This window comes from Mytilus trossulus, chromosome 7 (assembly GCF_036588685.1).
Source record: "Mytilus trossulus isolate FHL-02 chromosome 7, PNRI_Mtr1.1.1.hap1, whole genome shotgun sequence".
Taxonomy (NCBI): domain Eukaryota; kingdom Metazoa; phylum Mollusca; class Bivalvia; order Mytilida; family Mytilidae; genus Mytilus; species Mytilus trossulus.
The window spans coordinates 78,771,172-78,798,483 of record NC_086379.1 but is presented as its reverse complement, the minus strand read 5'-3'; the positions used below and the strand labels follow the sequence as shown (position 1 = coordinate 78,798,483).

Here is a 27,312-nt window from a genome sequence, read left to right as displayed (position 1 = left end):
ACTTCAACAGAGCATAGAGTTAAAGCAGGCTTATAATTCTATAGTTCAGTCTTTTGTTTAATATGTTTTGTTTGGTGTACTGTTAAATGTCCTCCTTCCTTTTTGTATTTGCCATCGTGTTATCAGTTTGCTTTCGACTTAAAGTTTAAATGTCCCTTCGGTATTTTCGAATCTCTGTTTCATAGGACATCGATATTATAACATACATATACTTGTTTTCTTTCATCTATAACCATATGCCCAAACTCTTTTATAGTATTAATTTGTTACTAGATAATCGAAACCAATAACAATAAATATAATTTATTTCAAGGATTATAAAGGAACATCACAAATGTATCACTTGTCACACTGTCCTAGCAAAGGATCATGCAGTACTCAACATTTATTAAATGTCTCTGCTAGCTCTACCATAGCCCATTAATAAATAACGAATAAAAATCTATTAACACTATAACACTGGACTAATATAGAGCTATCTTTTCAGAGTCTAGGATAGAGCCGGCCAGATTAAAGTCTTAAAACGTCTTGTGTAGTAGCTGATGTTACAGGCTGTTAAAATAAATGCTATGTCCAAGTCACCTCAGCAGGACGACAACAAGTTAGTTATAAAGTATCTGAAAAAGAAGAATATAATGAAGGTAAAGTATGTACTTTCAAGGGTATGATTCATAATTTAGACTGAAAATGGAAAATTTAATATGAGTTCAGTTGAATCTAAAGCAAAATACAGGTTCAATATAAAGTCGTGATATTTTTATTATTCTCTCCATATTTCTTTGAGGTTTCCGATATAACTATATAAAAAAAAAAATCCTAATATAAATAATATGTATGTATTTCCGCTCGATGTATATGTGAATGGTTTATCTCATTCTGTACAATTGAAATATCTTTATAGCATGTTTAGTCCATGTGGTTTTTTTTTTATTAAATTGAAAAAGTGTACACACAAATTCTTTAGGAATTTCCTTTCTTAAGCTAAATTTGATTCCCATTATTCCAGACTTGTTCTGAAACTGCTGAAATTACCTTGATAGTTTATTTATTTTTAATCACCTATAAACAGTTATTACTTTTCATAACCTAATATATAACAAACTCACAGTTTATTGAGAGTTCATACTAGAAGACAATATACTAGTACGTTGTACTGATACAGAGCTACGGTTCTTGGCACGAAGTTTCTGTAGAGCGGTATCGGCACTGTCGGCACGTTCTTCAGAATCCTCCAATTCCTGCTGTACTTTCCTGTATTTAGCCAGATTAACGGCAGCAATTTCTTCCTATTATGATAGAAAATATATGGTAAATTGTAGATGAACAAAATTTAAGAAAAACAAATATAGATATAGGAAGATGTGGTGTGAGTGCCAATGAGACAACTCTCCATCCAAATATCAAATTTAAAAAGTAAACCATTATAGGTTAAAGTACGGCCTTCAACATGGAGCCTTGGCTTACACCGAACAACAAGCTATAAAGGGCCCCAAAATTACTAGTGTAAAACCATTCAAACGGGAAAACCAACGGTCTAATCTATATAAACAAAACGAGTTCTGTTCTCTTGTAATAAAAAAACAACAACATGGAATTGAATTATGAAAAAATTTCGGCGACAAATTGCAAGAAACTTGTCTATGATTGTTTTTTTAGTTGTTGTGAAGATATAATCAGGTTTTTGTTTAAACTATTTTCTAAATAATTCTTTTATCTATTATACTTAAGGCTCGTGTAGATGTATAAGGGTTTTTGTTTAGACTATTTTCTAAATAATTCCATTTATCTTTTCTACTTAAGGCTCGTGTAGATGTGTAAGGGTTTTTGTTTTAGACTATTTTCTAAATAATTCTATTTATCTATTCTACTTACAGCCTCCTCAACTTGTCGTTTGTATGTTTTGATTTTAGAATTGAGTGCATCAATCATTTCCTGGAGTCTGTCTTGAATCTTTCTATCCTCATCAGCCTGGAAGGCGATTTCCTTCAATCTTCTATCAGCCTTTCGCATGTTCTTCTGTGTTTCAGCATGACGACGTTGTTCATTATCAAGTTCACCTTCCAGTTCAACTACCTATGAAAAAACATTATTTTACACTAATTTATTACATAAAAATACAAGCATATACATTACTTCTATAAACACTGAGACTTTTAACCAGAGTTTTAAACAAAAATTATTAGCTATTGCTTCTCATATTTCATAAATTTTAATCTATGCTTTCATATTTTTCTTTTGTAATTCTATAGTAGGTTCTAAATTCAATAAATAGTACATATATTTAGAAAATACTTATGATGAAACATCAGATATACGCACTCTCTGTTCTAATTTGGCAATCAACTTCTTTCCTCCCTTTAGGGCCTGTCCTTCAGCCTCATCCAGTCTAATCTGCAAGTCCTTAACTGTAGATTCGATAGACTTGCGTTGTTTCTCTACTTGCAGGCTGTGATCTTGTTCGTTTCTCAGTTCATTGGCAAGTCTTTCAGCATCAGCTGTAGCCTTTCTTGCACGCTCATCAGCAGCCTTAATCTCATTGCTCATATCATCGAGATCAGTCTTGGTAAAATAAAGAAAACATAATGTCATGGCTTGTCGATAAATCTTAACAGATGCTGACTTATATTGCTTCCAAAATTTAAACATATTTCATTTAGTCAACATATACGTTTATTTCAAGCTAAAAAGAAAATTAAAGTTTTTGCAAAATATTCAATGATGTTGATGTGAATGCAAGTGGCAAATACGATACTACTCGAGGTGTTTGGAACGTCTTACAGGATCAAGTGTGGAATGAAGGTTTTAAAGAATTTGCGAAGATTACACTGAAAAAGTGTGATACATGGTTGTTTCACGATATTTTATGTTTTTCTGTTTACCTCTTACATTTCTCTTCAAAGCTGCATTTTAACTTGTAAAACATGTAATTTTGCATGGTACACATTGCTTTTTTTTAACTTCCTTCATGTATCTAACTTACCTGCATAGCCTGCATATCAGATTCGTGTTTACGTTTCTGTCCTTGTGCAGAACTAACTTCAGCAGATAATTCATTGACTCTATCACTGGCTTCATAAAGTTCATTCTCTGCGTTCTTTCTTGCTCTCTCTGCTTGTTCAAGGGCTGTTCTCAATTCCTCTGTTTCTCCCTGGAGCATGTTGCATCGTCTTTCTACCATGTTATATGATTCACGTGCTTCTTCACGCTGGCGTTGTTCATCCTCAAGCTGTGCTTGAATTTCCTGAAAAAAAAAGAACAAATAATTAACTCAACTAGAACTTGAAAAAACTGTCGAAAAAATTATTAATTCAAACAGAATATTTAGATGAAGATTATTTTAATTATAACCAAGATGTTGTTTTTTCAGTAGGGTCTCTAAAATTACTTACTATAACTTGTTGTTGATATCTCTTGATATTCTTTTCTAGTTCGGCCTTTGCTCTATTAGAAGCGTCAACAGCTACCTCCAATTCGTTTATATCTTGTTCTAGTTTTTTCTTGATTCTCAATGCCTCAGCTTTACCCTTACTTTCTGCTTCAAGACTTGCATTCATCGAGTCTAGGGCCCTTTGGTGGTTGCGACTTTAAAAAAAAAGTATAAGTTTTATTAATCTTATATCCTAGAAAATAAATTATGATTTGTACGCATTCATTACATGTTAATATTGAGAACAAAAAGGATAACAAAAATACCGAACTTCAATATTAATGGGGAGGTCCATAAGTACTGACAAATTCAAACTTTATCAACCAACCGAATTAATGAAAACTTGTTTTATTTATAATTATCAATAGCTTCTACCGTATGAACATCTTTATCATTTTTATTATTATTAAAATTTTAATAAACATCTATACAATGTACAATTTATTATGACTATCTGCATGAGTCGATGCTGTAACAAGTATCCTCCTACCGTGTGTTTTCGAATTCGTCATCTTTTTCGTGAATTCTTCTGTCGATGTCGTTTCTTATTGCTGATATTTCTAGCTGTGATCTTGCAACTTTAGCCTCCTCTTGTTCCAATGTAGATTCAGCCTCTTCCAAAGCGGCCTGCAGTTCTTCCTTCTCCATTTCGAGACGTCTCTTGGCTTTCTCGACCTCATGTACACTTCGTCCTCCTTCAGAAAGCTGATCTGTTAACTCTTGGATCTCCTCTGTAAAACGAAACAGTAAATACCAGTCAGATAAAAAAAAAATGTGCCCATAGTACACATATGCCCCACTCCCAGTATCATTTTCTGTGTTTAGTGGACCGTAAAATTGGGGTAAAAACTCTAATTTGGCATTAAAATTGAAAAGATCATATCATAGGGAACATGTATACTAAGTTTCAAGGTGATTGGACTTCAACTTCATCAAACTACCTTGACCAAACACTTTAACCAAAAACTTAAAACAAAAATTTGCACTATTATTTTCTATGTTCAATTGACCGTAAAATCGGGGTCAAAAGTATCATTTGGCATTATATTTAGAAAGATCATATCATATCATAGGAAACATGCATACTAAGTTTCAGGTTGATTGGATTTCAACTTCATCAAAAACTACCTTGACCAAAAACGTTAACTTGAATCGGGACAGACGGACGAACGAACGAACGGACGCACAGACCAGAAAACATAATGTCCCTCTACTATCGTAGGTGGAGCATAAATATTAAACAGCCATTTTTCTAATTATTCTTTTGTTTCATATACAATTTTTTTACTATTATGTCAAATTATCATGTTGCAATAAGTGACAAACAATAAATTAAATATCTTTTGAATATTGATTGTAAATTCGTACCGGCTAGATTCTTATTTTCTCTCCTCAAAGCTTCAATGGAGTCCTGTGATTCCTCAACCTGTGCTTTAACTCTGAACAGCTCTGCTGAGTAGCTTCGGGCTTCCTTCTGGGCTCCTTCCAATTCAACTTGGAGTTCTGAGACCTTGTCCTTCCATTCTTGTATTGTCTTGTCAAATCCGCGCTGCTTCTTTTCCATAGCGTTGGCATTGGCAGTTGCCTATACAGAATGAATAAATTAAATACTTACTAAATGTAACAAAAATATGCACAACAATATTTGAGCATCCTGTACTGTTCAATTTGTTGGTGTTTGTTTTAGATACCACAGACAAACACAGTATTAGTTCTTACAATTTATTATAACTTTGGAAACTATATAATTTCTAAACACATTTTAAATAATTGCACTACCTAGAATAATTGTATCGTTGTTCTGCATTAATACTTGACATAATGACTAGTATGGTAGTTTGTTATAATTAGAATACTCACTCTTTCAGCTTCAATGGATATGTCTTCCAGTTCTCCCTGGAGCCTGTTTTTAGCCTTCTCTAGTTGGTTTGCTCTTTGGTTTGCAGCTTCTGCATTCTGTTCAGCTTCAGCTAATTTGGCTTGAAGTTTACGTCTAAAATGATCAAATGGACATGAAAATATTTTCGAAATATTTTTTTATGCTGACATGAAAGGGTTTCCTTAATGACTATTCATAATATTGAAATCAAAAAAGATGATAATATTTATAAAACTATTATAATATGGTTTCGTATTTGTTTTTGAATTGTTGATACACGTTAGCTTTATGCTTTACCTTGATTCTTCAAGTTCCTCAGCCTTCGCCGCTCCTTCACCTTCATATTTAGCTTTCCATGCTAGAGCATCAGCATTTGCCCTTGCAAGCTGTCTTTGAAGGTCATTCTTTCCTTCTTGTTCTTCTTCGAGTTGTTCACGAACACCGTCCAAGTCATTACTCAAATTTCTCATCTCACCCTGGAGTTTCTGTCTTGCCTGTAAAGAATTATGTTTCAGACTAAAATATTGTCTCTACTCAACCTCATTTTTTATAATTTAATATAGCTTTTAAATGATTAAATATCATCTAGTTTTTCCAGAGCTTTACGCTGTTCATTATTGTCATTAGCCATTTGATAGTTGAATACAAATATAAAAAAAAATATTTACAAATTAGAATAAATGCATACCTTAGGTATAAATAAATAATCCTTCTATATAACTTCAAATGACTTCTAACTCAATATAAGAATAGTTAAACATTTTTATCTTTAATGAGGAAAGGTAATAAATATATAACTAGATTTTTTTAATATTAGAACATAGTGGGGAAAACAAACCCTTGTTTCATCTTCCAAAGCAGCTTTGGCATCTTCGAGTAGTTGAGCCAATCGTGATTTCTCCTTCGACATACTTCCAACGTTATGTTCAGCCTCTTCAAGTTGACTCATCAAGTCAGATGCATCACGTTCAAACTTAGCCTTCTGGTTCGTCATGTCAACAAGGTTTCTTTGGCTTTTCTCCAATTCAGCGTTGATGTCAGCAATCTGTGATTCGAACTGTTTGACAACCTTATCAGATGCCCCCTAAAATATAAATATTAATGCATAGTGTACTTTACTGTTGAAATTCTAAATTTAAAAAAAATTAAAGTAACACGACAAAAGACTTGATGCTCTGATTATACACTGAAATTAACGTGAAAACAAATCATCCTCGAAATAATAAAACCGAGCATTCGGGTTGTTGTCTCTTTGAAAAATTCCCCATTTCCATTCTCATTTGTATTCCTTTATTAAACCAAGCCATGTTTATCAATAGAGGTAGCCAATCTTTTCTTTACAGTCATAGTTTTTAAAACATAGGATAATGTACTTACTCTATTTTTCAACTGGTGTTGGAAGTTGGATTGCATATCATCCATCTCGCGTTTCATGTCTTTCTTTTCCTTATCTAACTTATTTCTAACTTTCTGAAGATTATCTATTTGGTCAGCCATTTCATTGGCTGCATCTTGCTGTTTCTTGCGTAGAGATGAAACCTGAGCCTCATGTTGGAGTGCTGATTCTTCCAAATCACGACGCATTTTTACTAATTCTTGTTCTCTCTTCTTATTCAAGTCGAGCTGTGCTTGTGTGGCTCCTCCTGCCTCGTCTAATCTGTCGGCAAGTTCATCCAATTCTCTTGCGATCTCAGCACGTTGTTTGTCAACCTTTGTTCTAGCTGATCTTTCTGCTTCTAACTCTTCTTCTAGCTCCTCAATTCTGGCCTGCAATTATTTTACTTAATTACAAGTTTTGCTTTGAATCCAGTTGAAATGTGAAACATAATTAGATGTGGGATAATTGTCAATACAAATATCTGAGGAACGCATGACTTTGCGCATTGCCATAAATAAGTAAACAGTATCGAAAGTAGAGTTTGAAAGCTAGTTCAAGGCCAATTACATTATGTTTTCACAGATTAAAATATCAATCGTTACACATCAAATGGGTTTTGCATAATGACGTCATAAACTATTTCCGGAACGCATGAAGTTGTGCAATGCCAAACTATCTATAATACTAAAATTACGAGGTCCAATTTGTCAGCCGTCATCACGTAAAAACGACGAATCAAAGAATTCAACTTTATATATAACTAATATAGTACAAAGGTGTAGATTAAAAATTACACCACTCCAGGCCCTTTTGTTTTCCACTTAATTAATATCGCCAATAATTAAGAAGTTCCGGGTCGAGTCCGATACCGATACCAATAGTATATTCATCTGTTACCTATTACCTTATCTGTACGTTCTGCATTTGACAGGCGGACCACCAAACGGTGTATTCAGGATATGCTATATACACGGGTCATAATCACAGGGTTGACACTACTAAATTGTCAAATTGTTACCTATTGTAGTATTTTAATCAGTAAGACTTTATAAGATAACAATACGAATACTAAAAATAAGGCGTATAGGTACAGTTTTCAATTTGTTAGCGGGCATGGCGTAAAACAGCGAATCAAAGAATTCAACTTTATTTATACTTGATATAGGACAATGCTGTTGATTAAAAAAATACTCAATCCCAGGACCTTTTGTTTTCCAAATAATTAATATTACCAATAATTGATAAGTTCCAGTTAGACGGGTTCAAACAGAAAGATTTGAAAGCAGAGAAAACTGTGATAACTATCTTATAATCGGCATGACTTTATCAGATGACAATACTAATACAAAAATAAGTCTTGCGCATAGTTATATACTTTCATTCAGTCACGGACCCGCGATATCACGGGTGTGTTCTAGTATATAGTATAACGAAAATACACTTCCAACAATAATGGTTTTCTTTATTCACATAGTTTGTCTATTTCAGCTTAAAAACTTACCTGTAGTTCTTTGATCTTTCTTTGAAGTTGTGCAATAAGATTTTGTTCATCTTCAAGACGTGAATGGAGACTGCCAATTTCAGCATCTTTCCTACAATAGTACAAGAATTATAGGAAAATGCTCTTATTATTTTGATACGGATAAAAAGTAAAAATACGAAAAAAACTGAACTCCGAGGAAAATTCTCTTAACACATAGCAAAATCAAAAATTCAAACACATCAAACGAATGGATAACAACTGTCATATTTCTGATAAAAGACAATAATGTGAACATAAGAACTGTTTTATACCTCAGTTATCTAATAATTGAACTTTTTCTGGTATGCTTTGACATATTGTACACTATAACGTACGCTTAATATTGAAGAACTTCAAAATACTATTAAAAATTCTATTCTTTCAAGCTGTACAGATTTGTCTTCCTTTTAAGGAGGTAGACCTCGGTTTAGGGAAATAACTCTTAAAATCATCAGCATGTTTGTTTCAACCATTTTCATAAATATATTCTAAGCTTCTAGGTAACATAGATTATTTTCAATCTGTTTCAGGTAAATGCTTAAAGTGCATTGATGAAATAATTTTACTTTACAAACACATCACTGATTTATAGGGTTATCTCCTTGAAGAAAGGACTGAACCCTTAAGTTCATTGTATTATAGTTAAAACATCGCTAACGGCACGTACTTCCTATTGGCATCTTCAAGATCCCTTTTCACACGTTCTAAGTCTTCAACAGCTTCTTGTGTGGCCTTCAGATCTTGTTCAATTTTTCGTTTTGCTTTCTCTACGTCGCCTCTGACCTTCTTCTCACGCTCCAAACCATCTTCAAGCTAAAAGCATCAGAAACAAATCAGATTTTTTTTTTAAAGATATCCAATTAACTCTACATTTTATCACAAAAAGATGAACAAAAAAGTTGAATATGTGTTGTATACTTAAATAGCAAAATATCACTACAAAGCACGTGCACATAGACTTAATTTTATTTTTAATCATAATCCTTTATTTTTCTAAACTGTCAAAAATGTACTGCTATTAAATTGTTGTCTCCCAGTACCAATATTTTCCCAAAACCGGAATGTTAAATAGCAGCCATATTTTTTAGATCAACAATCAAGTACTGAAATATCTGATATCCATTCTACTTTAAGGATTCGTAATTATTTGGGAAAAACGTGAATAGAGGACCCAGTTAAGTATATATGATTACACTGGCTCAACAGATTTTAAGGGAATTATCTGAAATTCGTTTTATATTACTTTAATCATCAGCAAGAACAACAAATACAACAACATCAAATTACCTCATCTAAAGTGGATTCCAATTTCTGTTTAATTTTGTTAAGATGGTTCACTTTATCTTCCTCCTTTTGTAAATCGCTAGTAGTTTTCTTATGAGCATCATCCATAGCCTTTTTGTCTTTGTTCAGCTTAGATATTTGTTCATCCTGTTGTGACATCTCATCTTGGAGTGTTTTAATCTGGTTATCTTTGGTAGTCTTTTCTTGTTCAGCCTATGAATAAATATGACAAGTAATTAGAAATTTGTTATGACATATTTGAATGATTAGGCAAATGATTTTCAATAAAACTTCCATCAAGGTGTTATACGTTGCAAAGATAGTTTTCCTAAAACAAAACAAAAAGGGCACTTTCGTCTTACACTAAATATCAACACATTTCCAAGTGAATTCATAATATACAAGACAGTTTACTGTATAAAGATAATGCAACATTAACATACCTTTGCAAGAGAACTTTCTAAATCTTCTATATCTTTCTTGAGCTCATCATTCTCTCCCTCCATTTTCTTTTTAATAGTTTCTAATTCGGCTGCAGCATCTTCCTCGTCAAGAAGACGTTCTTCCATTTCTTTGATTTGAGATTCATAATCAGCTTTCTGTGTGACGAGCTGTTCGACTCTCTGTTCCAAGTCAATGACATTGTCTTGCTCTGTCTGCAACTGAAGGAAGAGATCATTCTTTTGCTCGAGAAGAGTGACGTTTTGTACTTCTAGTTCTTTTTTCAATCTTTCACATTTAGCTAGATCTTCTTCAAGTTTCTTCAGTTGTTCAAGTTTCTTTGCCATTTCCTCTTCCTGTCTAGCAATGTTCAACAAAGGCTTGACCTTGGCGTATATCTTCCACCATTGCCAATTTTTGAGAATAAGCCATTTTCTGATGTTACGTTGGATGACACACAGACCAACTCTGTAAAAATATGTGATGGATAAAATATAACATCTATAGAACTGAAGAATATATCTTATTATATTGTTTTAAAAATGAATGGTTGTTAATGACTTTGAAGATTAGAACAAGAATCTAGTTTAAACGTTAAACACAAAGGATCGAAATTCTCGCAATTTTTCAACTAACACAATTAAAATACTGAGCGTCTATACGAATCAGCAATAAAAACATTAAAAAGCAAAGATAAGTATGCATTTTTTTTAAAAGAAATATATGCGTGGAATCTGTAAGAACATTGACAATTAAAGCTTCATCAGTCCAATATTATTTGTTAGCAGGTGTCATGGTTAACCAAAAAATCGCCAAGTTATACATACCTTTGATCGCACAATTTCTTGTAGGACTTTCTGATCAGATAGGCTCTAATGTGGGCTTGCATCATGGAAATGATTGCACTAAGACGTTCATCACGCATATTTTCAAGATTACCGACAACACCTGCTTTGAAGAAGACTTTGGTGTTGCCAAGTCTGTATTCTGCTGGATCCAATTGTAGAGCCAACAAAACTTTCTCAGAAACGACTTTACCATCAACGAAGCCCTGTGGGACAGCGTTTGGAGCCAAAATAGAATATCTAAAAAAGAAAATAACAATGTAAAGGCAAAGGTATTAATACCGCTGTTCAAAATTCATAAATCGATTGAGTAAAAACAAATCCAGGCTACAAACAAAAACCGAAGGAAACAGATCAACTATAAGAGGAAAACAAATTAATAGCAGGAACACTGAAGTGCAACAAAAACAAACGACAACGTACAGAAACGAACTATTTGATAACAAATGCCATATTCATCACTTAATTCGGGACATTTTAAGAGAAAATGGTGGGTTAAATCTTTTTTATGGCTAGCCAAACCTGCCGCTTATATACTAGACTATTAAAACGAACTAGCCACTATTATTGGGCAGGCAAAACAATTTGGCTTAAAATTATTACGTTCTACGGTGTATTGTTTAATAACCTTAAGGGCATACGATACAGTTACAGGGGAGGTACTGACGTTGCTAACGTAAATTGTTATTTTCGCGAAGTCAAACTATGACTTATCGGAGAAAGATTCAGTTTTCGACTGATTTTAATCCTTCAAACTTATTTGACTTGAAAACGAGTTCAAAATGCCATTTGGTTTTATTACGCGAGAAGATTATGTGTGCCAACTTTCATGAAACGTAAATAGTGCAATGTTTAAAATTTGATAAATATACAGAAAAAAATGATGTTTTTTTTCTACATTCATGAACATTTGATTAATATGAGTTATTTCTGAATAAAACATGTATTATTTTGTATGGTACTATAAAATACAGAAATTACAAGTTCTTTAACAAAAAACAATTTGTGCTAATCTTCTCAAACAAAAATGTTATGTCTTTCTTTCGAAAGGGAAAATAAGGCCACAAATTGGAATTTTGAGCAAATATACAAAATGTCTACCACATTTTACCCAAAACGTAGCACATGAAGGTATATTTTTTATTACATATTTGATTTAATTCGGTAAAAAAAGTCTATATGGAAATTTTTATCAAAATGTAAATACGGGATCAAAACTGTATCGTATGCCCTTAAATAATCAAAAGAATTGGATACGTTGGATATCGTATCTAAAGTTCGGGCCTTATGATGTGATATTCCATTTGTAACATTTTTCAAAACCAAAGAAAAGATTAGTTTTGCTTTTGATATAAGATTGAAAAAACATGTTTACCAATTCAATATTTTCTTGTAATCAAAGTGAAACGAAAACATTGTTTCCATCATTTTGCACAGGTGTAATGAATTTATATTACAAATAGAAAATGGATAACACCCTACCTTTGTTTGAACTCAGAGTATATGATTCTGCTGGGGAATCCTTTACGGCAAATACGGATTCCTTCCAGTACACCGTTACATTGGAGCTGGTTCAATACCAAGAAAGCATCAATCATACCTGGAAAAAATAGACATTTTAATTGATATCCTCCAAAACCAGTTCAGCTAGTGTTTTTTATACAAATTGTTTCACTAATTGGAAAAAAAGTTAACACTTAAATAGGGTTTTCACTAAAGCGAGTCGATGAGTCGCTAACTCGTGAAAATCTGCCTGGACTCACCATTTTCAAAACTGGTGAGTCAAGGAAAGCATCAAGATTGAAATATTTTGTATAAACTGTACACACATATCATCATTTTTTAGCAACAGTTTAAAAAGACATCTGAATTTAACAAATGTCGTTTCATCGCTCTATTAGGTCATGAAGACAAAAAATAAACATTATATTGCAAAATAATATCTTCTTACTGCTGGACACGTCATGAACAAAAATCACATGTCCCTGGGCTCGCCTTAAAAATCCTTAGTGAAAACCCTGCCTTATCTGTGTTATCTTGCGACAATGGGAAAGAAGCATATTTACCTGGTTGTTTCAATTCGTTAGGAATGATACATCTGACAAAGTGGGGATGTGTGCTGTACAAGTTCTTCATCAATTTATTCAAAGATTCCTAAAAAATTAAGAATAAATGAATAAGCTTTCAGTAGCACAATATGTTATGCAGATTAGCTAGAATATTTTCATGATAAAGATGATTTCAAACATATTTTAATATATGAAAATGCAATTAATAATTGATAAGAATATAAAAATTAAAAAACCCTTTAAAATACAGAAAAATGGGGAATTTTTGCATCAGATTTAAAAGATGGATTTTACATTGGTTTATGCAATTATATATTATTTACTAGTATCCTTGGAAAAATACCTGAATGTTGTGTTATAAACTCATTTATTGTCAAATACTATAATAAATATACATACCCTGTGCACAGCAGAAATGGTTTGGAAGGCAGAAGATTTCTTTTTCTTGTGAGAACCTCCCTCTGTTAACATAAGACATTTTTTTTTAAATCTTATCTTAATAAAAAGAAAATTGTAACATTTTGCAGTTATTGAGTGATTTTCTTTGATATGTACTTTCTTTTGTGTAAAGAAATTAACTATCTGCACATTATTTTTTTTGCACATATTGATTTAAACAAAAGTTCATAATGCAAACAAACATATAAATTTCAGTATCACCTTTTAAATGATGATATGACAAAGAACAAAAATAACTATGAAATTGTAACTATCCAAATTTATGCAAACCTGGAACTGCTGGAGGCTGGAATAGGGTAGCTACAAGGTGCTCCTTAGATTTTGCAAGTAATTCTACTACAGTCTCGTTAATGGGATCTTTGTTCTTTTCTAACCAACCTTCAGTACCATATGGAACCTTTATGGAGAAAGAAGATGCATCAGTATAAATAAGAAGATGTGATATGAGTGCCAAATAGACAATAGTCATAATGTATCAAAAGTGACCAATAATATGTCAAAGTACGGCCTTCAACACCGAGACTTGGCTCACACCGAAAGGCAAGCTATATGGGACCCCAAACTGACCTGTGTAAAACAATTCAAACAGGAAAACTAATGGTCTAATTTATATAAAAATGTCTGTATGAATATATCAGTGCAATATTTATCATAAACTGTATTGATGTTTAAATATGAAAAAAAATATGATGAGAGCTATACCAAAACAAAACACATTTTAAAAGGTTTGTAATATTGATACACATGTGTTTCAGAGTAAAATAAGTTACTTACAACTCCGGCATAGTGACCAAGTTCGAAGTCGGATCTCTTTCCCTTTGAAGCTTTGCCTGGTTTATTAAAGTTGGGTGATTTTCCCATGTGAGTTGAGTACAGCTTTTCTTTGAAAGATTTGTCTGAAGCCTTGGGGAACATGCATTCCTCTTCAAGAATAGATAGAATACCCATGGGCTGTAAAAGAAAAGAGAAAAATATGATATTCAAACATTATTTCATAACAAATCAATCTATTCAAGGTATGTAAATAGCATGTAATTATCTCCATAGCGTGTATTTATCTATTAAATTTTGTTTATACATTATATGATTACTTTGATACAAATAGCCTAAGCGAAATGACTCAGCTGACGTTATAAGTAAAAAAAACAAAAATACCAAACTCCACAGAAAATTCAATACGGAAAGTTCTTTTACCAAATTGCCAAAATCAAAACACAGGCACTTGTTTCTATCCACTATCAATGTATATTTACGAATTTTACGATGATAGTGGATCTCCTCATGGATAGAAACAATTGCATGTGAACAAAAGCTCAAACACTTTGAAAGAATGAAAATCAACTGTCATAGTCTTGACTTGGTACAAACATTTCCGTGTGTAGAAAAAGTGAATAAACAAATTACAGGGTTATTTCAAATTGCAAATTGATAGGAATAGCATACCTTCTCAATAAGATCGATACAGGCTTGTAAGTCCATACCAAAGTTGATAAACTCCCACTGGATTCCTTCTTTCTTGTATTCTTCTTGTTCCAGAACAAACATGTGATGATTGAAGAACTGTTGCAGTCTTTCGTTGGTGTAGTTGATGCACAATTGTTCGAAGGTATTGTACTATAATACATATAAATCGATAGTTACAACAAATAAGGCAAAACAAACCTTGCAATACTTTTTGGATATTGCCTGACAATAAGGCCATGAATGTAACGTTTTTCGTAATTACAATAATTCAAATGCAGTATACTAGTACTTAAAACAGTATTTTTACCAACTTACTTTTCCATACTTTGTGGAATACTTCATCTTATGTATATTAGAACAAACTATTCCGCAGGCTTCGCTGTATATTATTTCAAATTCTACGTAATTGTTTTGTTCTATATTAATCAGGCACTCACCTCGAAAATTTCGAACCCAGCGATATCCAGTACACCAATATAGTAGTTCCTCTTGGCTTTGGTGTCGAGTGTTTTGTTTACTCTTACTACGAGCCAGTTGAATAGTCTGTCATAGAGAGATTTGCTCATGGCAGAAACTGAGTAGACAACCTGTAATAAATCAACAAAGATTTCATAAGTGTTTGTATATGGTAAATTTAAAATCGTTTGCCACTCAAATTGCTTTTCAATACTTCCAAATATTTATCCACTTTGTCTCATTACAAAAAAAATCTACTCAAAATGATTTTGATTTTTTTTATCTTTTTTAAAAGTATAAAGATAATTTTCCAAGTTACTTTGATCATCAAAAATTGCAAAGACTTGTATCAAACCAGTATTTTGTAAACCTATCAGTTGTAAGGATCAAGATATAGGAAGATGTTGAGTAAGTGCCAATGAGACAACTCTCCATCCAATTTTTTTTTTATAAAAGTAAACCACTAGAGGTCAATGTATGGCCTTCAACACGAAGCCTTGGCTCACACTGAACAATATGCTATACAGGGCCTCAAATTTATTAGTGAAAACCCATTCAAACGGGAAAACCAACGGTCTAATCTATAAAGATATGTACCTGTTCCTTTGTACGTCCCTGGACGACAACCTCTGTGCCGACCTTAATCTTAGGTTTGACCAAAGCTTTAATGAAATCGTTAGAGTTAACTCCCAACAGGAAGGAAACTTTCTCAGCTTCAGCACTGCCATCAGCCTCAGCCTGTTCACCTCTTTGTTTGAAGGTCATCTCACCCATGTGCATGATGGCAGCAGTGCACTTGTATGCACTGACCTTTTCTGTCTCAGAGAAACCCAAGATATCAAACGCTTCCTGCAAAACCATATTGAAACTTTTCCAATTGTTTTTAAAAGAATAAAATATACCACCAGTTTACATACGTAAACAGTTTTGAATATGCAGGGATACCGGTTTCATGTTTTTTTTACCCTGATAAGCAGATCATAAAGTAGCATAACAATGATATATGGTATTGGAGAATAATGTCTTATGCAATTTAAATTAACGAAGACATCCAGATACATTTGGAATATGGTTGAGCTAAGATTGATCTTGATCATTATGAACAAAAATCGACATAAAACTAACAGTGGAAAGACTTATAAATTAATTTTAAAAAAAACACAATATACTGAAAAACAGGATTAAAGAATTTCTTTCATTACTGATTGAAAACAATCAGATGATAACTTCTAAACATTACAATTGCAAGGGTTTGTAAGCAGTAAGATATACTAGTGGAATCAGCAATCTACTGCAAGAGGCATCGTAACAGTTGTGTTTATAGTAAAGGTACGTTTTAAACAAAATTGTTAAATCTTACATCACAAAGCAACGCTTCTTCTACGTCATCAATACCATCAACAGTAAGAGCGCCTTGATTGATAAAAGAATATAGTCCGGCATCTGGTTGGATCAAACATATTTCTGAAAAGGAAAGCAAATTCCTACATGTATTAAAGATCAGGGTATAAAATTATCAAGTAGGTCGTAAATGTGTATAAACAACTTCAATACATCAAAAATTTAAGCCGCTGGTCAAACCCGAATTAAAAAGATGGCATCCTGTGATCTACTCTTATTTATTCAGAAATTCGCAGTATTGCATAAATGTAGTCTTAAATGTGTTGTCAGATGCTCAAAACTTGCAAAATTGTGTATATGTTTTAGAATAAGATTATACATACCATGTAATTTAGGAATGGCACTACAACACAACTGGTAGAAAATATGGTAATTTCTCTCAGATGACTGTTGGAAGGTTACACGAGATTTCTCCAACAGATCTACAATTACAATTATTTTCGTATAACTTTCGTCAATTTATGACTCTCAAATTCAGTTACAATTTTCAAGAAATCCCTTGTTCTTTAAATTCCATGAAAATTCAGCACACAAAACTTTTAAAATATAGCTAGTCATATTCTTTGTTATTCATTTTTTTTTACAATATATTTTAGAGTTTCATCTAGACATAAACCTTAACAATATACCAACAATGCAAAATACTCACATGTTTCAATATCGGCACCAGAAATTTTTCCAGTTGGCCCAAAGTGAATACGGATGAACTTTCCCTACAATAGTAAGTAAATTTTAAAATACAATCGTTTTGTACATCGTTAATATAACTACTTCAATTACTAAACTGTTCATTGACACATATAATGCTATTGACGTTTTCAAACCATGCTCCTTCACTTTTAAAATTGCTAAATGTGATCAACAGGTTTTATTATACGAATTAACTTTTCAGGCACAAAACTTAAAAATCAAACACTTAAAAGATGGATTTCATACTTTAAAAAAATCAATGAAAACCAAATCCATAAGGCCAAATAAAATTGTTTGTATGGTTCCAGTTACCCTACCTACCTTACTTTTTAGCCTTAACAATAGCGTAACATAAAGATTTTTTTTTGTATTTTTTCATTAAGCACTGTTAAAGTCACAACATTGCTCCCTGATACTCAAAAAACCTACCTACCTTAACTTTTTTAAGATGTATCTAGAACCACACATACTATTTTTCGGTTGGCCTGATATTAAGATGTTCCATGCGCTCTCATTGAAGCCCTGTTGTCGTTGTTAAAGTTTTGTTTTACCAAGAACACTTGGTTAAAGGTTTTGAAGGAATCTTGAGAAAGAAAAGTGATAATAAAATTGGAAGACTGTCTTTGATGGATTAGTATCTCATGTTATTGGAAATAAAAATTTGGAAGGAACGCCTTTAAAGGAAATCAACCAATCACAGATGGGTTTGTAAATGATGAAAATTTGTTTCACTCAACAAAAGCATATACTGGCAAAAGTGTTGAAAAAACTATGAGTTGAATAAGTATGATGACTTCCAGTAAAAGTTAAATAAAGTTGTTATGGACAAACTGCATGAAAGATTACTTACAATACCTCATGTGCTGTAAATAAAACAGTTGTTTTAATATGTCTCCTACTAATTGTATTACTTAAACGATGTAGTAAAAAGTAAAACCACAAAAAAAAATTAGGAAAATTCATAAAAGGAAAGTCCCTAATCAAATGACAAAATCAAAAGTCTAAACACATAAAACGAGTAATACATTTTTTTTTCTGTGAGGAGTTTTAAGAGCCACTGCAAAACGAAAGTCCTCCTTTTCGTTGGCCAATTTCCAGAACAACTTTGATAGTGTCAATATTTCACAAAGGCTTGTTTAAAGTTTTCTTTAACCAAGTTTTTGATGAAAAACATTGACAGTGGCTACAGGGCTTCAGTTGAAGAAAATATATAATACTTACATTTCACATCGTCTGTGTAAATTACAATTCCTATATGTGACCATCATATCACACCTAAACATCATATCACACCTAAACACACCAAGGCAACGAAAAGGTAAAGGTCACAGTGTAATCAAATCGAGTAAAACTCGCTTATAATTCTACATAATGCCAAAGAGATCCAAATAATTTAAAGTAAATTATAAGCGAATATTTACTGTGTAATTAATAAACAAAATGTTAAAGTGGAAATCACGAGAAACACAAATAAAAACTATATATTTTTAAAGAAAAAAGCATTGTGAAAGATCTAAAACATGATACAAGTGATATTTCTAGTGACTTCCAATGACAAATCTAGAAAAAAAGGAAGGGATCACACATAACTGGTAAAATCTGTTCAAACAATATGGAGCATGCAAACGGATAATTCTGGAAGACAGGTATTGGAATTGGCTACAACTAATTTGTTAAAAAAAATGCTCATTAATTTAAATGAAAAGTCAAAAGTAATTCAGTTAATTTTTGGTTCAAAGTCATGGGTTTACTTATGAATGAATGACTCTGTAAGGTATATGCTATATCATACGTTGCATTATTGGTTTATAGCAGTAAATGTATACATCATAATGTTATAGGGTTTCATAGGATAAAAGATACACAAAGGTTTTGTTCAAATTTCGTAAAACATAATGAGCTTTGTAAAGAATTAGTTTCACACAAGGAATGCAATGAAAATTGTGACTGTTTCTTGATGATATGAATGGTTGAGTGATCAATTTGTTTTTCTATACTTACGAATCGAGACGAGTTGTTATTTCTGGTAGTCTTAGCATTACCATAGGCTTCAAGTACAGGGTTAGCTTGAATGATCTGATCTTCTAGGGAACCCTTGAAAAGGAAATTAAAAAAACATTATCTAAATTTATCCGAGGATGGCACTTTAAAATAAAATATTCTAACTATTATGATAAATTTCTCCGTCGGTAAATATTTTTAAACAATGTTAAGATGGCTTTTAAAAATGTGGAGTGATCTTAGTACATGTATATGTTAATTTGAATGATATTGTGAGGTTAACACATAAAACTAATGTCCCAGTTTGTCTGGTAGCAGTTAAATATATTCTCATAGAATATGCATGGGTGATAAAAGGAGAGTTTATCTAAATCGGGCTTGGAACACAAATTGAATGCTAAGACACCCCCCTTTTTTTCACTCCGATGTCCTTTACAATGTATCTAATAACTTTACCAGGATGTAACCCATTTTATTACGAATTACCTTTGTATAAATTATTTTTCTAAAGATTCATATCGTGTCACAGATATAACATTTCCCTTGATACATAATTGTTTTATCAGTATATTTACCACTTTAGTATCGACTTTCTTTTCTTCCTCGGCAGCATCTTTTTTACCAAGAGAAGCAGCTACTTTGGCAAAGTACATGATTACTTTCTTCGTATTTTCAGTCTTACCAGCTCCAGATTCACCTCTGATTATAAATAAATGTGAAATTTGAAGAAGAAAAATCGTTAAATGTATTTAGCGCAACACAATAACATATGAACAAACTGCAAAGATCGACACAAATAACAAAATTTAACTTATCCCTCCCCCCAACAAAAAAAGAGACAAATGATGGAAAATATCCATCTAACAAAACTCGAATTTATTGTACTGTTTGGTCTGGTAGGATTTGGTATTTATTTGACAAATCCTATAAATACCCGTTTATGACTAATGTGTCTTTTTTAAAGAGAAAAATAAGTTTCAATATAACGACTGCTTTTACTATTAAAACTATATGTTTATCTGTAGATAATATGTGAAAATCTGTATAATATGGTTAATTGGTGACAACACCTAGGACAGGATATGAATTGTTAAAAAGGACATAGATTTGAGAGAAATATGGACTTAGAATTCAGACTACTTCTATTACTCAATACAGGATGGGACATCTATAGATCTGAATAATGACACAGATTTAAGGCTGAATATAGATCTGTGCTTTTTTTTATGTATAACCAATAAAAAAATACTTCATGTGAAAACGAATCAAGAACTTAAACGAATGTTGACGCCGCCGACGCCACTGAGAAGCAGCGCACATTAGTCTAGCTTTCTTAGAAGTCACAGGCGAGACAGCAAAATAGAAGAAGATGGTAAGTCACCAAATATATATTTATGGAGATATTTGATAAAGTTAACAATACTAAATATCATATACTCACGTGATCAAAATAGACTGGTTTTCACGATCTTGCAACATGAACTGGTAAGCATTGTCAGCGATGGAGAACAAATGGGGAGGCATCTCTGTCTTCCTCTTTCCCTTGAATTTACCGATGACGCTGTCTGTGTAGATTGGAAGACGTCTGTAGGGATTGATAGCGACGCAGAAAAGTCCAGAGTAGGTCTAAAAGAGAAGCATATTTTGCAAAATCGATCATAAAAATCTATAAACCTTATTGATTTTCAATAAAAAAATTCACAGTTTCGAATTTTAAGATAGTATAGTGTTTTGAATGGTTATAATTTCTTTCAAGATTTTGCAATATTTCTTGAACGTTCAGAACATTAGCTTATTTGAAGTTTGACTTGTCTGGACAGGAAAAAGGCTATATAAGACAACCAAAATAGCAAACATTTATCAAAAGGCCTGACGACCATCCAGACATCGTTGTATACTAGTATGTGTACATAATTCTTATGTAGACTATAAATTGTATCTTTGATATCCCCAAAATTGTCTAAACCAGTCCCAAGCAACGACGCCTGCTTAGAACGTTAAATGTTTTCATTGCATAAGTGCTAAATATAAACATGCGCAATATATAAATCGTTGGACACATTGATTACTTACATAGATAAGCTGTGCCTTATAACGTGCTCTCAAGTTGTGCAATACAGAAGCTTCGTTCAAATAGGTTAAATTAGCCATGTCTTCACTCATTTCGTACTTAGGTGGATTCATCTGTTGGATGTCATCTTTCTTTACTGTTCTGTTCTGTGGACGAAAAACATTTACTGCGATTATAGTTTTTTTATTATAGCAATCATTTAGTTTTAAGATACATATAATTATACTTTTGTGCATGTTTTGTATATATTTTGAAAAAAGTAAAAACACAAAAATACTGAACTCTAAGGAAAATTTAAAAAGGAAAGTCTCAAATCAATCCTCAGAGTGCGTATTATTTAAACAGTTCCACTATTATGTACCTTTATTGGTAAATATTATTTACACTTCCAAAATATTCAAGACAATTGAAGTCCTTTTATTACCAATATCAATTTAAGACATGGTCAGAAGATGGACTTTTGCATATTGTTGACGACATGCTTTTTCTTTAAATTGTTTGAAACTATGTGTCATTGAAACACTTGAAAACTCTTCTAACTATGTATATTGTTCAGAAATAAGTCAGCAATACTGTAATTTATACCTGTTGGGATTCAGTGATTTTAACTGTAAGTTCCTCTCCTTTTGAAGACTGAATTTCAGCACCAATGAATCCTTCTTTTTCATCTGGGCACCAGCAAGCTTTCTTACCATCGAATTCTTTCATTTCCTTCATTAATTTGACCCGGTCCACGCACAAGTACTGGAAATCCGGGTCATCTTTGGGTACTCCCATATACGACATCTTGATTTGTTAATGTGACAATTCTCCAAAATACAGGAATAGTATAAACCGAAACTGGAGAAATGCGGAGATCGTCTGAGCTCTGGACAAACTACTACACAAGGCCAGAACCTACTCTAAATGAGAAATATTTATATATATACAAATGATGGAAAGGAGAGCGAAGGGAATCTTTTGTATATATTCAAAATGATTATAAACTTGATTTGAAAGAGTATAAAAAAAAACAAATAACTTTTGATGATAAGGCCTCATTGTGATTTTGAGATGAAGAACAGCAATAAAAGCGCTGTTCCTTTGCTTTTTGTTTGTTTGTTTGTTTGTGTTTGTTGTTGTTGTTACTGTGCATGTATTGATTTTGTTTACCCCATATCCTTTGTTTTTTCTATTGTTTCCCTACAACTTCCATGCTTATTGGTTATCATGATATGACAAAATGGTTTTATAATAGTTACACGTACACTGTGTTTTTGTTTTATTGACGTGTGTGCCATTTTGTTTATTGATAAGTACTAAAGATATACTCTTTGCAGGTAAAAATTGCATGAAAAATTACGAAAATATTATGTTTACTATAGAAACAAATATATTTTTCATACGTTCAAAGACCTACATCTTTTTAATCAGCCTTACTTCAGGGCCCTGGTGAAAGTTCATATTTTCAAACAATTAAACCACATCTTTTTACTTTTAAACTGGCTTTTTGTGAAATATCGGTTTACCCACAAATCAACCCAGACCGCCAGTGTCGTGGCAACATCAACCAAATAACTTTTCGTTACTTTGTAATTTACTCAATGGCAAAATCAACCAAACAACCTTTCGTTACTATGTCATTTTATTTTACTCACTACTTGGTTAATGCTAGACAGAGTGAACAACATGCATATAGCTCATCTGAATCTTTAGCTTTACCCATATTGTTTAATGGGAGAGGAGTCTAGCTAAACTTCTATTACAATCTGGTGGTTACACATGCAAAGGGGTACTGTATCATTATTACTATAAACACACGATTGGCAGAATTCCGAAAATATCACATTTACGAGCAAAACTAATCAACAGTCATAATTCATCGGACAATTTATTACAACAAGAAAGCCACCACATATACCAAGAAATATGACTTTAGACCCCCCTCCCCCTTTTCCGGTCTGCAAAGAACAATCGCCTAGTCAACATACGGTGTCCGACTATAGGTATGATTTTACTTAATACAATTGAATCTAGAAAAGTTGTGAACAGAAAAAAAAAATTTCAACTTCAAATATTCCTTTAGTAACAAGTAATGCTAGAACTGTAGACAACTACTGGCAGTGTTCCTCATTTTACACGTAATAGATAATATTTTCATAAAAAAATGTTTGGTCAACAGCAGATTTATTTGAGTGTGTACAAAGTAAAATCAAATTAAGTAATTTTATAGGTTGGCCATTTATTTTTGGGGTTTATCAATAAAAGCCTGTAAATCAAACATGGTTTTCCTAACAAACAATCAAACTTCATGTTTACATACTTTAATATTTACAAAAGTTTAAAATAGCACACACCCAAAAGGTTAAAAAAATCCAAAAGTCATTCCAAGGTTAAACAACTGACTTATCAGCAGCTTATTTACCACAAACTCATGTAATCAGTTAACGTCGAAAGCAGAAAGCAGACAACAATACGATAAGTCGCTATCTCCATTTCACTTGATTAAGCAATGGAGATCACTGATAAGCTTAGAACACAAGATTAAGCTAAAGATATTTGTAAGTTATGTGATTCACATTTCATCCTGCATGTTTTGATTTATGCAGAGTGGTATCTAAGACTCTGATTGACGTAATAAGTTAAGACTGCTCCTGTAGGCGGATATACCATATAAGGTCATCCCAGAGGATGCACCAAAGAAACAAGTATTTTATACAAATATTGAACATTTTTTGCATGTTTTCTTTAAACCTCAATATGGGCACGGCATTTGATTTCAGGGAGGGGCGGATGTGAAGATATTTGGTGGAGATAAGTTATTTATGACATAATTTCAATAAATATGTTGTCTGCACGAAGATTAATTTTGTCTTTGTTCCGTAAAATTTGATACTACCATGTTCTTAGTGCCAAAACACCGGTGGCCAAAATGATCAAGAAAATGAAATAACTGAAAAAAATACCTGCCTGGATTGTCGTGAAAATTTATGACGATGAACAATTTAATGAAAACACCATTAGGGCGTGTATTCTAATGTACTCCCAGATATTATCAAGCGAATGCATATTATAGCTTTTTATAAATTTAGGAGAGGGTTCCTGGAGTAGTTCAACCTTATGTTATGAAAAAGTACAATCAATACAATCAAAATCCAATTATAAGTTGCCCTTCACTTTCATCAATACCCCATTAGAACCCTGTTCATGGGCGGGGAAGGTCAAATAAGGAGAAAGCTGATTCTAAAATAAAAATATTAACTTCCAAACAACTCTGTGATTAATGAAGCGTTGTACAGCAGAGAGAGTGTAAGAATTCAGATTTTCAAAGAACAACCTGTATTAAGATCATGTGATACACAAAAAGCTATTCAGGCACTACCTAATTTTCGATGTTTTGCATATTGTTTTATTTCCAAAAATCCTATTTTATATCGTTATTTGATATACATTTATAATCATTAACCAATATAATTATTTTACAGTAATGACTGCCTGTTAGCATATATCTCCTAGTCAAGTGACTTATACATACAGTTTTCTGTTTTATCATTTAATTTGTTTAGGTATTTTTTCACCTGTTTGTTTAAAAACAAGATTTTGAATTTAATATCAATAACATCTTTCTCCTCCATTTCATAAAAAAATGTCCTTCATTACCAAAGCAGAATGTCAGAGATGAGAATTTTTGTTTGGAAATTGAAATTTTATCGTTTGGAAATTTCCTGATATTCTTAAACTTTTTTTTAAATGGTAGAGATGTATTACTATTGCATTCCAAACAAACTGGCATTGTGTAGACTAAAGATTCTATGAGCTCTTTTGATTTGATGAAGTTTATGCTCAACGATCAAAAACAATTTGAAGAGTACACTACATAAAATTATAATGTGAAATTAGTGTTGTCATAATGAGAAAAAAGTTTGTTAATCTTAATAAATTTTGCTCCATTTCTGAAACTTTATTTAGATTGTTTTTTATTTGTTTACAATAAACATTATTTTTGTTTTCCACTATCCAATTTTTGTTCGACTTTATCTGTCGTATTTGCCTACATTTACAATAATTGAGGAATGATTTTAATCTTATCTATTAACCAGATCTAGTTACAATTCGAAATACTCATTCATTTATTTGTTTTGTTTTATTAATTTATTTGTCTTTTTTTTTATTTGCAATTAATCTAACCTGACGTACTTTCTATGTATTATTTGCTGAAATTGGTATTTCCTTTACAATGACAATTAAAAATCCATATGACTGAGTTTTACTGTTAACAGATGTTGCAATAATTTGCAAAAATCATAGTTAAAAAAATCACACTACTCCTAGGCTAAAAAGAACCAACCGGCACCTACCGTTATAATTGACACTTAAGTTCCAACTTTGATAAATCCTGTGAACACTAAATCCAAGTACTAGTAATCTGTCAACTTTATGTCAAATATTTGAGAAAAAGGTATATAGAGGATAAGGATAGAAAGAAGAAAGGAAAACTCCAAGGTATAATTAGTTTATTGAGAAATTCTATAGTAGGTTCTAGTATTGGTTAAGGTAAAGGATAGAGGTAAATCACACAAGGTTCAAACATACTTACTCCTTCAGCGGTTCTGTGTAACAAAACTTTACAATTCTTTATATATACTCGCCCAAAAAGTCAGAAAAATCTTATTGTTTTGTTTCGAGATTTTTGGTTGGTTAAAGTTTCAAGTAAATTACTTCCTGAACCAATTATAATTTTCGTTATATAAATGTATATCGATAACAGGCAGCTACTTTTGGACATAGCAGCCGTTTCCTGGTTACTGCATTGTGTAGGCTCATCAGTTTTATGATCATCTTTCATCTTATATTTCTTTCATCTTGATAACACAAACCGAAGTATATAAATATTAAGTGTATTCCATCTGATAAAGCATAAATATTGGGGATTTGTATCAGTACAAATGCTTTAATTGTTTCATTGTCAGACAAGACAGGAATCGGCCGAGAAATCATTCCAAAGGTAAAAGAGAGAAAATATTCCATGGGGCTAACGAAGAAATTAATTTTAAAATTATGAAAAGAAGTTATTTGATTTTGAAATTTTAATATTTAAGACGAAATCAAAATCATTTAATGGTATTGTCCAAAGATCTCCAAACTATGTCATAGCTGTGCCAGAAAGAAATTTATTGACAATATCGTAAGAAAGCTTTGGGCGTTGTTTTGTTCGGAGATTTCTAATAAATGAAATTATTTATATTTTACTATTAGTTTGATTACTTAGTAGAAAACAAGAAATGCTTATCATAATATTTAAGCATAGCAGCAAATGTATATTGGTGTATGTAAGCGTGTGTGATAATGAGGAAGGCAGATTTCATCTATTTTTAATGGATTTGGCAAGCTTCCTAGTATGATAACATTTTACACCCCCGAAAGCTGGATAGATTCTGATAACTGAAAGAATTTGCAAGCAATGTTGCGGTTAAGAAAGTATCTGTCTTAATTTCAGTTTTGTCAGAAAACTTATTTTTCGCCGACTATAATTGGATGTCCCTTTGTACCCTTAAATAACTGGTATATGTTACATTCCAGAAGTACAATGTGTTTTTGTTATTTTGGGGATTCCGTTTACGCTTTCAATATCCTTTGAACCAGGTATAAATGGTTCTTTCATTCACCGACTAGAATACATTATGTTGGCTCAATTTTACATATATTGTTATAGATCGTATGTTGACCACTAGTCTTGAATTGTGGTTATTTTCGTTGAGTTGTTGTCCGATAGGCGTAATCCTATTCACATTTTATTTTCAGATTCCAAAATGTAAGGTATTCACATGACAAACCATTGCAGATTTCTTAGGCAGATTCATTTCATTAAAGAGCAAACGAGACCAAAAACAAAGAATCAACAGAATAATTCATTCCCTCTTTTTTGTTGTTATATGTGTTCCTGTT

The 27,312-nt window shown here is 32.2% G+C and overlaps 1 protein-coding gene across 1 annotated transcript; it reads right to left on the bottom strand.

Annotated features, from left to right (window-relative positions):
• Positions 1 to 287: 287 nt before the first annotated feature.
• LOC134725906 (myosin heavy chain, striated muscle-like) lies at positions 288 to 22,286 on the bottom strand. The gene is made up of 33 exons (XM_063590187.1): positions 21,973 to 22,286; positions 21,390 to 21,533; positions 20,758 to 20,942; positions 19,892 to 20,015; positions 19,317 to 19,409; positions 17,275 to 17,338; positions 16,949 to 17,047; positions 16,585 to 16,688; positions 15,822 to 16,073; positions 15,206 to 15,355; positions 14,748 to 14,918; positions 14,079 to 14,255; positions 13,575 to 13,701; positions 13,245 to 13,306; positions 12,843 to 12,930; positions 12,259 to 12,376; positions 10,759 to 11,016; positions 9,934 to 10,399; positions 9,494 to 9,703; positions 8,874 to 9,019; positions 8,186 to 8,276; positions 6,684 to 7,073; positions 6,145 to 6,390; positions 5,604 to 5,800; positions 5,288 to 5,420; positions 4,796 to 5,012; positions 3,918 to 4,158; positions 3,390 to 3,582; positions 2,981 to 3,241; positions 2,320 to 2,559; positions 1,873 to 2,073; positions 1,107 to 1,286; positions 288 to 617 (listed from the first exon to the last, which is right to left on the bottom strand). The coding sequence occupies exons 1-32, from the start codon at positions 22,171 to 22,173 to the stop codon at positions 1,110 to 1,112; spliced, it is 5,826 nt and encodes a 1,941-aa protein (XP_063446257.1). The 5' UTR covers positions 22,174 to 22,286; the 3' UTR covers positions 288 to 617; positions 1,107 to 1,109.
• Between the last annotated feature and the right edge of the window lie 5,026 nt (positions 22,287 to 27,312).

Excerpts from the sequence above, each read along its gene's own strand:
- LOC134725906 (XM_063590187.1), bottom strand. The coding sequence starts at position 22,173 with ATGTCGTATATGGGAGTACCCAAAGATGACCCGGATTTCCAGTACTTG. Across the intron at positions 15,356-15,821 it reads AGGGACGTACAAAGGAACAG|GTTGTCTACTCAGTTTCTGC; the intron begins GTACATATCTTT and ends GATTTATTACAG. Across the intron at positions 2,560-2,980 it reads CTGATATGCAGGCTATGCAG|ACTGATCTCGATGATATGAG; the intron begins GTAAGTTAGATA and ends TATTTTACCAAG.